The 14,685-nt window shown below is 38.9% G+C and overlaps 1 protein-coding gene across 1 annotated transcript in view; it reads left to right on the top strand.

The window, feature by feature from the left end:
- Nucleotides 1-14,685, top strand: part of DMD (dystrophin) — a 2,077,064-nt gene that overhangs the window by 685,555 nt on the left and 1,376,824 nt on the right. Inside the window, exon 18 of the mRNA XM_021677947.1 lies at nucleotides 11,286-11,409. Coding sequence (XP_021533622.1) covers nucleotides 11,286-11,409 — 124 coding nt within the window. The remainder of the gene's footprint in view (nucleotides 1-11,285; nucleotides 11,410-14,685) is intronic.

Raw genomic sequence — 14,685 nt, forward strand, 5'->3', positions numbered from 1 at the left:
TTATATAACTCTGATATATATATATATTTATATATATATATATATATATATATATGAATCTTTGATACATGTAGATGGCAATTGCAGTCATGAGCATGGATAAGATTTCTAGTGAAAGATTAATAGAGGGGTGCCTGGGTGGTTCAGTTGGTTGAGCATCCAACTCGTGATTTCAGCTCAGGTTGTGATCTCATGGGTGGTGGGATAGAGCCCCATGTTGGGCTCCACACTCAATGGGGAGTCTGCTTGAGAGTCTCTCTCTCCCTCTGCCCCTTCCCCCCTCAAAATAAATAAATAATTTTTTTAAAAAATTGACTTATCTCCCTCTTGGTGGAGAAAAAAAAGAAAGAGTAATATAGTGAATAGAAGATGATTGATCAACTGGGCCTTGATGACTTTAGTATGTAGTGAGAGGGTAGAGGAAGATGAGCCTACAAAGAAAAAAAATTACCAGTGGTCATAGAAATTGAAGACAAAATAGAGTAGAATGGTATGAAGGCAAAAGGAGGAGAGTGTGCTCAACAGTGTTAAGTTGTTGCTAGATAGCAAGAAAGTGAAACTCCATGGGCTTTAGTGACCTGATTCCTATATTAAGCAATGTTTTTGTTGAGAAACAACATTGAGTGGAAAGAGTGAATAGGAGGTGGAGAACTGGGTAACTCTTGCAGAACATTTGCCTTTGTAGAAGATAAGAGAATGCCTGGAGGGAACTATGGAGGTCAAGAGGGGTTTGACTTTAAAAAAATACGAGTCAATAAGTTTAAATTTCTATATGCAGAATTCACTTGAAAGGGAGGGGTTGAATTTGCAGTAATAGATAACAAAAATTTGATAGACTCACATGCTGTGAAGAAGTGAAAGAACAGGAGGAGCAAGATGGCAGAGGAGTAGGAGACCTACATTTCGTCTGGTCCCAGGAATTCACCTAGATAGGGATCAAACCATTCTGAACACCTGTGAACTCAACAGGTGATCAAAGAAAGAATAGCAGCAACTCTCTGAACCGAAAAGCGACCACTTTCTGGAAGGTAGGACGTGCAGAGAAGTGAATCCGAGGCTATATTCGGGAAGATAGATGACGGGGGAGGGGGCCTCCGTCAGCCACTACCGGCAAGTGATAGAGCAGCGGAGCACAAAATCGGAACTTTTATAAGTTGGCTTCGCTGAGGGACGTTGCTCCAGTGGCTAACCAGGGGGTGGAACCCTCGCTGGGACAGTGTGGTCTCGGGACCCTCGTGGTCACAGAAAGACCAGGGGTGCCTGAGTGCGGCAGAGCTCCCAGGTATTGGAGAGGGGAAGCCGGCTGCAGAGACGGAGCTGAGGCGCGGGCTCTCAGCTCGGAGTTACCATAAACCGTGATCCACGGCACAGTCGGGCCACTGCTCCTCCAGCAGGGACCCAACAAGCGGCAGATTGGGGAGACTCCCCTTCCTCCCCCAGGAGGAGAGGCGCAGGAGTGCACCGCAGGGATCTGCTGGGCTTGGAGACTCCGCACGGGGTCGGGTGCCAGAGATAGAAACGCTCGGCCACAGGCCGGGTGAGCATGGAATGTGGCTGGAGACCAGGGAGACGGGAGTGACTAACTGCTTTTCTCTGGGGGCACAATGAGGAGTGGGGCCCCGAGTTCTCGGCTCTTCCAGGGCAGAGATTGGGAGGCTGCCATTTCACTCTCGTCCTCCAAAGCTGTATGGAAAGCTTGCAGGGAACAAAAGCTCTGACAGCAAACCTGAGCAGATTACGTAGCCTGGACCTGGCAAGGGTGGGGCAATTCCACCTCAGGCAAAGACATTTGGGAACCATGGCAACAGGCCCCTGCCCCAGAAGATCAGCAAGAACAGTCAGCCAAGACCAAGTTTACCGATCAGTGAGAACAGCAGAACTCCAGTGCTAGGGGAATACTGCACATAGAATCCATGGGTTTTCCCCATGATTCTTTAGTCTTTCAAAGTTAATTTTTTTAATTTTCTTTTTTTCTTTTTCTACTTTTTTTTTAAATTTTTCTTTTTCCCTTTTTCAACCAACATCTTATCAATGCCCTTTTTAAAAATCTTTTTTATTTTTCATTTTTAGAGTCATATTCTATCCCTTCATTGTAGTTAACCTTATTTTTGGTATATATATATAAGTTGTTCTCTCTTTAAAATTTTGGGATAGAGTTTCTTCTAACAGACCAAAATATACCCTAAATCTCTAGTGTATGACTTTGTTCTAGTCTCCTGCCTGATCACATTCTCTCCCCCCTTTTCTTTTTAAATTTTTCTTTCTTTTTTTAACCAACTTCTTATCTTACCAATTTCTCTTATAAAATATTTTATAATTTTCATCTTTGCAGTCATATTCCATCCCTTCATCATATTTACCCTTATTTTTGTACATATACAAGTTTTTCTTTCTTTAAAATTTTGGGAGGCAGTGTCTTCTAACAGACCAAAATATGCCCAAAACCTAGTGTGTGGCACTGATCTATTCACCAGGCTGATCATATTTGATCATATTCCTTTTTTTTCTTTCTTTCCCTTTCTTTCCCCCCAGTTTCGGGTCTCTTCTGATTTGTTTAGTGTATATTTTTGGGGGGTCATTGTTACCCTGTTAGCATTTTGTTCTCTCATTCATCTATTCTCCTCTGGACAAAATGACAAGATGGAAAAACTCACCTCAAAAAAAAGAACAAGAGGCAATACTGACTGCCAGGGACCAATCAATATGGACATTAGTAAGATAGCAGAACTAGAGTTCAGAATGGTGATTATAAAGATACTAGCTGGGCTTGAAAAAAGCATGGAAGATACTAGAAAAACCCTTTCTGGAGAAATAAAAGAACTAAAATCTAACCAAGTTGAAATTGAAAAGGCTATTAATGAGGTGCAAGAAAAACTGGAGGCTCTAACTCCTAGGATAAATGAGGCAGAAGAGAGAATCAGTGATATAGAAGACCAAATGATGGAGAATAAAGAAGGTGAGAAAAAGAGAGATAAACAACTACTGGATCACGAGGGCAGAATTTGAGAGATAAGTGATACCATAAGACGAAACAATATTAAAATAATTGGGATCCCAGAAGAAGAAGAAAGAGAGAGAGGGGCAGAAGGCATATTGGAGCAAATTATAGCAGAGAACTTCCCTAATCTGGGGAAGGAAACAGGCATCAAAATCCAGGAGGCACAGAGAACCCCCCTCACAATCAATAAAAATAGGTCAACACACCGACATCTAATAGTAAAACGTAGAAGTCTCAGAGACAAAGAGAAAATCCTGAAAGCAGCTCGGGACAAGAGGTCTGTAACCTACAATGGTAGAAACATTAGATTGGCAACAGACCTATCCACAGAGACCTGGCAGGCCAGAAAGGACTGGCAGGATATATTTAGAGCACTAAACGAGAAAAATATGCAGCCAAGAATACTATATCCAGCTAGGCTCTCACTGAAAATAGAAGGACAGATAAAAAGCTTCCAGGACAAACAAAAACTAAAATAATTTGCAAACACCAAACCAGCCCTACAAGAAATATTGAAAGGAGTCCTCCAAGCAAAGAGAGAACCTAAAAGTAACATAGACCAGAAAGGAATACAGACAATGTACAGTAACAGTCATCTTACAGGCAATACAATGGCACTAAATTCCTATCTTTCAATAGTTACCCTGAATGTAAATGGGCTAAATGCCCCAATCAAAAGACACAGGGTACCAGATTGGATAAAAAAACAAGACCAGTCGATATGCTGCCTGCAAGAGACTCATTTTAGACCCTAAGACACCTCCAGATTGAAAGTGATGGGATGGAAAACCATTTACCATGCTAATGGACACCAAAAGAAAGCTGGGGTGGCAATCCTTATATCAGACAAATTAGATTTTAAGCCAAAGACTATAATAAGATATGAGGAAGGACACTATATCATACTTAAAGGGTCTATCCAACAAGATCTAACAATTGTAAATATCTATGCCCCTAACATGGGAGCAGCCAATTATATAAGCCAGTTAATAACAAAATCAAAGAAACACATTGACAACACTACAATAGTAGTAGGGGACTTTGGCACCTCCCTCCCTGAAATGGACAGATCATCTAAGCAAAAGATCAACAAGGAAATAAAGGCTTTAAATGACACACTGGACCAAATGGACTTCACAGATATACTCAGAACATTTCATCCCAAAGCGACAGATTACAAATTCTTCTCTAGTGCCCATGGAATATTCTCCAGAATAGATCACATCCTAGGTCACAAATCAGGTCTCAACTGGTACCAAAAGACTGGGATCATTCCCTGAATATTTCCGGACCACCATGCTTTGAAACTAGAACTCAATCACAGGAGGAAAGTCGGAAAGAACTCAAATACATGGAGGCTAAAGAGCATCCTACTAAACAATTCTTGTGTCAACCAGGAAATTAAAGAAGAATTTAAAAACTTCATGGAAACAATTGAAAATGAGAACAAAACTGTTCAAAATCTTTGGGCTGCAGCAAAGGTGGTCCTAAGAAAAAAGTATATATCAATACAAGCCTTTTTCAAGAAACAAGAAAGGTCTCAAATACACAACCTAACCCTACACCTAAAGGAGCTGGAGAAAGAACAGCAAATAAAGCCTAAACCCAGTAGGAGAAGAGAAATAATAAAGATCTGAGCAGAAATCAATGAAATAGAAATCAAAAGACCAGTAGAACACCTCAATGAGACTAGGAGCTGGTTCTTTGAAAGAATTAATAAGTTTGATAAACCCCTGGCCAGACTTATCAAAAAGAAAAGAGAAAGGACCCAAATAAATAAAATCATGAGTGACAGAGGAGAGATCACAACCAACACCAAAGAAATACAAACAATTATAAGAACATATTAGGAGCAACTATATGCCAGCAAATTAGATAATCTGGAAGAAATGGATGCATTCCTAGAGATGTATAAACTACCAAAACTGAACCAGGAAGCCATAGAAAACCAGAACAGACCCATAACCAGCAAGAAAATTGAAGCAGTAATCAAAAATCTCCCAACAAACAAGAGTCCAGGGCCAGATGGCTTCCCAGGGGGATTCTACCAAACATTTAAAGAAGAATTAACACCTATTCTTCTGAAACTGTTCCAAAAAGTAGAAATGGAAGGAAGAAAACTTCCAAACACATTTTATGAGGCCAGCATTACCTTGATCACAAAACCAGACAAAGACCCCATCAAAAAGGAGAATTACAGACCAATATCCCTGATGACCATGGATGCAAAAATTCTCAGCAAAATACTAGCCAATAGGATCCAACAGTACATTAAAGGGATTATTCACCATGACCAAGTGGGATTTATTCCTGGACTGCAAGGTTGGTTCAACATCCACAAATCAATCAATGTGATACAATACATGAATAAAAGAAAGAACAAGAACCATATGATCCCCTCAATAGATGCAGAAAAAGCATTTGACAAAGTACAGCATCCTTTCTTGATTAAAACTGTTCAGAGTTGGGGCGCCTGGGTGGCTCAGTTATTAAGTATCTGCCTTTGGCTCAGGTCATGATCCCGGCATCCTGGGATCGAGCCCCGCATTGGGCTCCCTGCCCTGTGGGAAGCCTGCTTCTCCCTCTCCCACTCCACCTGCTTGTGTTCCCTCTCTCGCTGTCTCCCTTTCTCTGTCAAATAAATAAATAAAATCTTAAAAAAAAAAAAAAACGTTCAGAGTGTAGGGATAGAGGGTACACACCTCAATATCATAAAAGCCATCTATGAAAAACCCACAGTGAATATCATTCTCAATGAGGAAAAACTGAGAGCTTTCCACCTAAGTTCAGGATCATGGCAGGGATGTCCACTATCACTAGTGCTATTCAACATAGTACTAGAAGTCCTAGCCACAGCAATCAGACAACAAAAAGAAATAAAACCTCATCCAAAACAGCAAAGAAGAAGTCAAACTCTCACTCTTTGCACATGGTATAATACTTTATGTGGCAAACCCAAAAGACTCCATCCCAAACTGCTAGAACTCATACAGGAATTCTGTAAAGTGGCAGGATATAAAATCAATGCACAGAAATCAGTTGCATTTCTATACACCAGCAACAAGACAGAAGAAAGAGAAATCAAGGAGTCGATCTCACTTACAAGTGCACCGAAAACCATAAGATACCTAGGAATAAATCTAACCAAAGAGGCGAAGAATCTGTTCTCAGAAAACTGCAGAATACTCATGAAAGAAATTGAGGAAGACACAAAGAAATGGAAAAACCTTCCATGCTCATGGATGGAAGAAAAATATTGTGAAGATGTCAATGCTACCTAGAGCAATCTATACATTTAATGCAATCCCTATCAAAATACCCAAGTTTTTTTCAAAAAGATGGAACAAATAATCCTAAAATGTGTATGGAACCAGAAAAGACCCCAAATAGCCAGAGGAATGTTGAAAAAGAAAAGCAAAGCTGGTGGCATCACAATTCCGGACTTCCAGCTCTATTACAAAGCTGTCATCATCAACACAGTATGGTACTGGCATAAAAGCAGACACAGAGATCAATGGAACAGAATAGAGAGCCCAGAAATGGCCCTCAACCCTATGGTCAACTAATCTTCGACAAAGCAGGAAAGAATGTCCAATGGAACAAAGACAGTCTCTTCAACAAATGGTGTTGGGAAAATTGGACAGCCACATGCAGAAGAATGAAACCGGACCATTTCCTTACACCACACACAAAAATAGACTCAAAATGGATGAAAGACCTAAATGTGAGACAGGAGTCCATCAAAATCCTAAAGGAGAAAACAGGCAGCAACCTCTTTGACCTCAGCTGCAGCAAATTCTTCCTAGAAACATCGCCAAAGGCAAGGGAAGCAAGGGCAAAAATGAACTATTGGGACTTCATCAAGATAAAAAGCTTTTGCCAAGCAAAGGAAACAGTCAACAAAACCAAAAGACAACCGACAGAATGGGAGATATTTGCAAATGACATATCAGATAAAGGGCTAGTATCCAAAATCTATAAAGAACTTCTCAAACTCAACACCCAAAGAACAAAGAATCCAATCAAGAAATGGGCAGAAGACATGAACAGACATTTCTGCAAAGAAGACATCCAAATGGCCAACAGACACATGAAAAAGTGCTCAGCATCACTCAGCATCAGGGAAATCCAAATCAAAACCTCAATGAGATACCACCTCACACCAGTCAGAATGGTTAAAATTAACAAGTCAGGAAACGACAGATGTTGGCGAGGATGAGGAGAAAGGGGAACCCTCCTACACTGTTGGTGGGAATGCAAGCTGGTGCAGCCACTCTGGAAAACAGTATGGAAGTTCCTCAGAAAGTTGAAAATAGAGCTGCCCTATGACCCAGCAATTGCACTACTAGGTATTTACCCCAAAGATACAAATGTAGTGATCCGAAGGGGTACATGCACCCCAGTGTTTATAGCAGCAATGTCCACAATAGCCAAAGTATGGAAAGAGCCCAGATGTCCATCGACAGATGAATGGATAAAGAAGATATGGCGTATACACACACACACACACACACACACACAATGGAATATTATGCAGCCATCAAAAAATATGAAATCTTGCCATTTACCACAACATGGATGGAACTAGAGGGTATTATGCTAAGCGAAATAAGTCAATCAGAGAAAGACAAGTATCATATGATCTCACTGATATGAGGAATTCTTAATCTCATGAAAGAACCTGAGGGTTGCTGGAGTGGTGGGCGGTGGGAGGGATGGGGTGACTGGGTGATAGACATTGGGGAGGGTATGTGCTATGGTGAGCACTGTGAATTGTGTAAGACTGATGAATCATAGTTCTGTACCTCTGAAACAAATAATACATTATATGTTAAAAAAAAAAAAGAGAGTAGGAAGGGAAAAATGAAGGGGGGGAATCGAAGGGGGAGATGAACCATGAGAGACTATGGACTCTGAGAAACAAACTGAGGGTTTTAGAGGGGAGATGGTTGGGGGGATGGGTTAGCCCAGTGACGGGTATTAAGGAGCACTAGTATTGAATGGAGCACTGGGTGTTACATGCAAACAATGGATCATGGAACAATACATCAAAAACTAATGATATAATGAATGGTGACTAACATAATAAAATTAAATTTAAAAAAGTGAAAGAACAAAGTATAAAAGGCAAGTAGAGTGATTGGCTTTAGGTAAAGAAGGGAAACTCATTCAAATGTAAGAGAAGGGAATGAGACGGGCACACACAGGTAAGATTGAATATTTGGACATAGAAAGTGGAAGAAATTCTAGTCTGATAATTGCCCTTTCATTGGTTGAGTAAAAAATGTCATCTGTTGATAGCTGTAGAAGGAAGATGGGTTAACGCTTTGAAAGCTTTGGAAAAAGTTTAAAATAGTTCCTGTGGAGAGTCAGAGTTCAAGGAGAAAACAGCTAAATATGGCAGGATGCTGGGTTCATTTGCAGCTGTTGATCATTGCTTTAGTTGGGTTCCCCAGGAGTGGATCTGGAGACAAAGATTTAGGTGCAAGTTTTTTATTGGGAGAAGTGATCCCAGCAAATAAAGTGGGGGAGTGAGGTTAGGGAAAGAAGGCAGCCAATAAAAGATGATACTGGGTTATTGCTGGAGGCAACTGGAGTTGAAACCGTCTGGGAACCCCCTGAGGTTCTGTGTGTAACTTTCACCATGATGGTCATACTGAAAGGCAGGGGTGCTGGGATATTGATCTACCAGCTCCTAGCTCTCTCTTGTTAAGGGTCACTCTGGTGGGATTAACATCTGAGCACTTCTGGCCTCCCCTGTGCACTGGCAAGTGAATGCCTAAAGGCAGAGAGACCCAGTGATATCTGTATTGTACAAAAGGAAAAGTAAAAATGCTTTTCTTAAAGTATTCTGATGGAAAACCTGCACTGAATTTTGTAGGTGGCTGAGTGACCAGAGTCAAAGATTTGATTTGGTGAGTTAACATCAAAGAGAGAAAGAGAGGTGTTTAGAAGCATGCAATAGGACTCTATTTCAACATCACCATTATGAATGAAGAAATAGGAAACCCAGTAACTAAACTTACAGGAAAAAAACAAATGTAGGGAAGATAACAATCACCATGATAAAATGAAAATCCATAGATATTTACAGTCCAAATGCAAATAAAAGTTTTGACATTCAGTGACATGGAATTGGAGTCCAAGTCTCTGAATTCAGATCCCTGTTCCTTCAGTTTCTTGTTGAGTACCCTTCACTCAGTAAATATTTGTCCCTGTGAACCAGGCCCTATTTGAGGTGAAGGATATAATGGTAAACAAGATGAATTAAGTTCCTTCTCCATGGTACTAACAGTCTGAGATCAATTCACTTAATTTCTTTGAACTTCCTTCTTACACGAGCAGAGAGATTAATAATAACTCACCATAGGCTTTTTTAAGAACACAAAAAGAGAATATGTTTTTGGAAGTGTTTCATGTTCTGTGAAGGTCTGTATCAGTTTAATTTTAAAACAGTAGCCTGCAACTAACATGCAAAACCTTATCAGGTTTATATGACTGAAAGCCTTGAAGTAAGAGTTCGGGAAATCACCTCCTAGGGCCCCTGGGTGGCTCAGTCGGTTAAGCGTCCGACTCTTGATTTTGGCTCTGGTCATGATCTCTGGGTTGTGAGATCGAGCCCCACATTGGGCTCCACACTGGGTGTGAAACCTGCTTAAGATTCTCTCCCCCTCTGCCTCTGCCCTGCACCCTCTCTCTCAAAAAAAGAAAAAAAAAAGGAAATCAGCTCCTAAGTTTGTGGTTGTGGAGAACTGGCTTAGCAATAGTTTATGTGAAAAATTCTGAGATGTCTAGCTCAATTTAACTTCAATGTGAGTTAAAGGTCTAATATGGAAGTCAAAACATTGATCAAACTTGTAGGCTGCATATCCAAGAAGATAATTGTCTGTTCCTTCCTGATTGTACTAAACACTATTGACATGGTCTCTTTAGGAGCCAAATTTTAAACACGATACTGACAAGCCAAGGCATTAGCCATGGAAGTAACTAGGAATAAGGTAGGGTACCCTCAGATATTTTCTAGTGTTTTTAAAGAATTGATTTCAACTATGTGAGGGTTGTCTTGGATAAGATGTATCATGGTGATAAAAGTACATTACTTGGTGTCTTAAATTTTATATCTGTACTTTTGTCCTATTTCACAAGCTTCCTATAAAAATTGAATAAATATTTTTCTGGGGACCTTGTTGACTGTTGTTTTAATAAACTTGGATTAGATGATTTCTAAATTCTCTTTTCATAGATTCTTTACAGGTGCTGATAAAATCTAGGGGTTCTTTCTCAAGAAAAATGCACACACAATTTAGAATTGTGCCTGGAATTTCAAGTGATGCACAGACCTCCTCCTCCCTTGCAACTGTCTATGACTCTCCTCCAATCTCTGCTTTACCTCAATCTGAATGACCTGATTGAACAGTTAACTCCCATTGGCTCCATAGGTCTCCACAATAAAAGAATGAGAATATCAGGGTATATGATTAGATGCTTATTGCAGCATCTTATCTTTTCTGGGGGTTCTGCAATGTGGGCAGGGCTCTCTGGGTAGTTCTGAGGCTCTAAGTGCTATCAGCTGGAGAATTCATTTGGCTATATTCAGCTGGTGTCAGGTCAAAAGGTGAAAGAAAGCTTTCTTCATGTGTGTGGCGCCTCATTCGCTTCCACATTGTCTCTCCAGCTGGCTAGATCAAGCTTCCTTAAAGGGCCATTGGAATTCTTACCTAACAGTTGCATTCTCAGTGCATGTTCTAAGAGGACAAGATCCACAGTGCAAGCACTTATGAAGCCTCTGCTTGCCTTACGCTTCCTAATATCCCATTTGCCATAGCAAGTTACATGGTCAAATTCAGAGTCGGCGGTATTGTTGGAGACTACACAAGGGCATGGATTTCCAAGGTATGGTTCAATGGGAGTTACCGACAGGAATTTTATGTTTGGTATAAGTACTTTCCAGAAAGAAAGAGGGTTATCTTGGGGAATAGTAGTTTTTCAGCCAGTGCAAACATTCAAGCAGAGGCAGAGTGATAGCTTATAGGAGATACTCTAGGGAGGCAATTGCTACATTGAGCTTAATAAAGTGATTTCCATGATCATAAGACTAGATTAAAGCTAACTCCAAACTTTGAGCCTACGTAACTAGGGAAATGATAGTGCTATTAACAGTAACAGGGGCATCAGGCAGGAGTCTCAGATTGGAAGGAGAATGGTAAACGTGGAGAGATTACTTTTTTTTTCATGTAGAAGAAAGAGATAATCAAGAAATAATGACCCTTATTTTTTCCTGTCTTAGGTTGGATGTCGATATAACTGAACTTCACAGTTGGATTACTCGTTCAGAAGCTGTGTTGCAGAGTCCTGAATTTGCAATCTATCGGAAGGAAGGCAACTTCTCAGACCTTAAAGAAAAAGTCAATGTAGGTTATGCATTAATTTTTATGTATTTTCCTAAGTTTTGCTGCTTGTAAACTCTGTGCTTTGTACTATCTGATTCTATCAGTTGAAAAGATTAAAGCAATATGGAATAATGCTTTTAAATATATCTTTAAAGTATATTTTACATATCCAGCAGAATCAGAATTTAGCTTAGAGAAATTTTTCCTGGTTCTGTTGTGACTGAGCAGGGATGCTTTACATAAACCTTCTTTAAATTTTTTAATATTTAGCTGTAAATTAACAATTTTATAACATTAACTCATATTGATTTTCCTTCATGTACTGTTCTGTCACCTCAAGGCTGGGACTTAGCAAGCTTGCAGAATAGAATAGACCCTTAGAAATACTAGACTTAGGACCCTGTTTATGCTCTCACTATCATCAAAAAGTTATTTTTTATACTCATTAGTACTTGTAACAGATTTGCATTGTCCAGATATTTATGTATTGCATTACCATAACTAAAAGATGTCCAGCCTTTTTCAATATTTATTTATAGTAAGAGGCGGTTTACTGTTTTTATTACCTGCTGAGGCATTATAATTGTGTCTTTCACAATAGGGATTTTTATTAATTTAATAGGAGCTGCTTCATCTTCAAGGACATTATCAGGGCTTTGATATTTCAACTTCTACAATTATAAAACATCCATTTTGGCAATTGTTTGTGAGAGCGTTTCTAATAGAGTGAATACTCTGTAGTGGGCAGGCTAAAGAAACAAATATTCTGAATGTTAAATAATTTTAGCTATAGGAAGGTCATGTGTGTGAATAACTCAGTTTCATGTTTTGAGCGTTCAGTTTCCTACCAGACAAACTCTCTTAGATTTTTCCAAACACAACACTCTCTTAGATACAAGCTAATACTTGCTCTGCAGTTGGAACATTGGGAGAGCAAGAAATGATTTTCTTCTAGGAGAAAATACTCTATTTTTTAGGCTGCTTGAGGTAGAGAGGAGATGGTTCCATCAACATATCTCAGAGTTAACAATTTATAAATTGAGAAGTTATTTTAAAAGCATTATTAGTTATATACAGTGTACTGTCATTAGTATAATAATAGACAATTATAAATAATTTTAAGAAATGGGCACTATGATGATGTTTTAGTTTTAAAATTAAACTGAAGCATAATATATATAGTAGAAAATTAGCAAAGTGTGTTATTTCAAAGTATACTCACTTGAAGGTATGTTTTTCGTGATGATTGTGGAGGGAAGTTCTATTAAGTAGAAAACTGCTTAGAGAAGATCAAGTCTAAAATACATTTTAAAGTTCATGTGATGTATTTGACCACTGAAAGTGTGAGTCACCTTGGACAGACATTTTATTAGCTAATTTAAATTTTTAAAAATTTATCCCAATAATCTACTTATCTGTCATCCTATTTCTGGATCTTAAAACAGCTCTGATCAAGCAGGAAAATTGAGTACCAGAATCTCAAGAATATAAATTCAAAAATTTCCTGTTATCATATGGTTACCTAGAAGCAATTTGCATTTAATCAATAGTGTCAGCAATGACAGACTGAAAGTGCTAAAAAAGATGTACAATATTGTATGAGTGGTTTTCTGATACCTTGTGAGTCACCTTTATCAACTTCTACTCTCATTTTCTGAAATAAGAACATCATTCTTAATTGCCTACTAAGATAGGACATGAAATGATTTACCTAGACATTTCCTTCAGGCTAAATATAATATGTATGTATTAAAAATCCTTGAGAGAAATACATAGTAATGATGATGGATATGCAGTTTAGATGTACATTAATTTTCTTACTTCTTCACCTGTCAGTGTATGTAACTTATTTTGAACACACAGGAGGCCCATCTCATGAACTTGAGTGGTATTCGTTTTTAGGCATTAAAAGTGGCTAAATATTACCCTCTTTTTTTTTTTTTTCTTTCACTCGACTCCTTCACTCATCTATTACTTTCAAGTGTTTTCAGCCAATTAGAATGTTGTAGAATATTATCACTTCAGTTTTATATATTTTAAAACTAACAATTGTTCTTTTTCTGTTAGTCATGTGTTTTATCTATATAACTAACATAATGCACTTACTTAAAAGTTGAATTCCAGGGGACATTTCTACTTCGAGTGGTCCCCGGACAACCAATATTGGCATCATCTGTGAACTTATTAGAAACGTGTGAGTTCAGATCTAATGAATCAATTTGTATTTGAACAAGATCCACAAGTGATTGGTTTGTACATAAAGGTTTGAGAATCAGCACTCTAAGGCATCATCTGAGACTTTACCAAACTCCTAGATCCTTTACTCATTCTGTTAATGTCACCACAGTTGAGAAATTCAAGTGGAATTAACAGGTGTAGCTACTCAACTTCTTGAACTGAGCACATGGTAATGTAAGGTAGTAATTAAAACAACAAACAATCTAGTCTTACTGCAAGGTGGTTGTACACCTGTATAGTGTTCTCTTGAAAGCCCTCATACCAGCTATTAAGGTCAACAAGCCTTGGGCTCTTTCTGGAGCCCATGCTTGCTCTCACTCATACCAAATCAACTTTTAACAAAGTTCTGTTGGAAATCCTGAAGCCAATTAATTCTACATTTCTTTTAGGTCTATTATCTGGGTTTGCCACCCACAATATAGGTATCTCTATTCATCTGTGTTTTCTTGACTCTTCATCTCTCTGCCCTTCTTTGGCCTTGCTTCTTGGGTCCTTCCCACACGTACTCTCTGTGCATTCTGAAGTCCTTCTTCCGAAACAAACTTTCTGTCCTATGTACTCATTCTTACTTGTTCTAGTACTACATGGAAACCACTTTCACCCTCAAGAACACCACTAAGACTAGTGACTCTTTAACTCCTCCCACTCATTTATTTTTCATTATGTTTAGTTAGCCAGCATATAGTACATCATTAGTTTTTGATGTAGTGTTCAATGATTCCTTAGTTGCATATACCCCCACTCATTTAGAATTGCTAGTTTCCTCACTTCCCAGGGCCAATTGCGAAGGTACTTCTTTCTGTGTAAAAATATCTCATCCCTTGGCTATCCCGATGGCCATCTGTTACTCACCATTTTGTGATAATATTTTCTCATTGAAGACTGGCACCAGGATCATATTCTTCTCCACCCACATTATGCCTTCATTAAAAATCTCAGGTCATATTGGTTGTCCTGCTATCTCCAAAGGTTTCCGTTTCCCTAATCTGCTCAATTCACCTACCTCCTTGCATAACTAGACTGTAGATGTTTGACTTCCAGACATTACTCTGTTTCAGA

The sequence above is a fragment of the Neomonachus schauinslandi genome, chromosome X (assembly GCF_002201575.2).
Source record: "Neomonachus schauinslandi chromosome X, ASM220157v2, whole genome shotgun sequence".
NCBI lineage: Eukaryota > Metazoa > Chordata > Mammalia > Carnivora > Phocidae > Neomonachus > Neomonachus schauinslandi.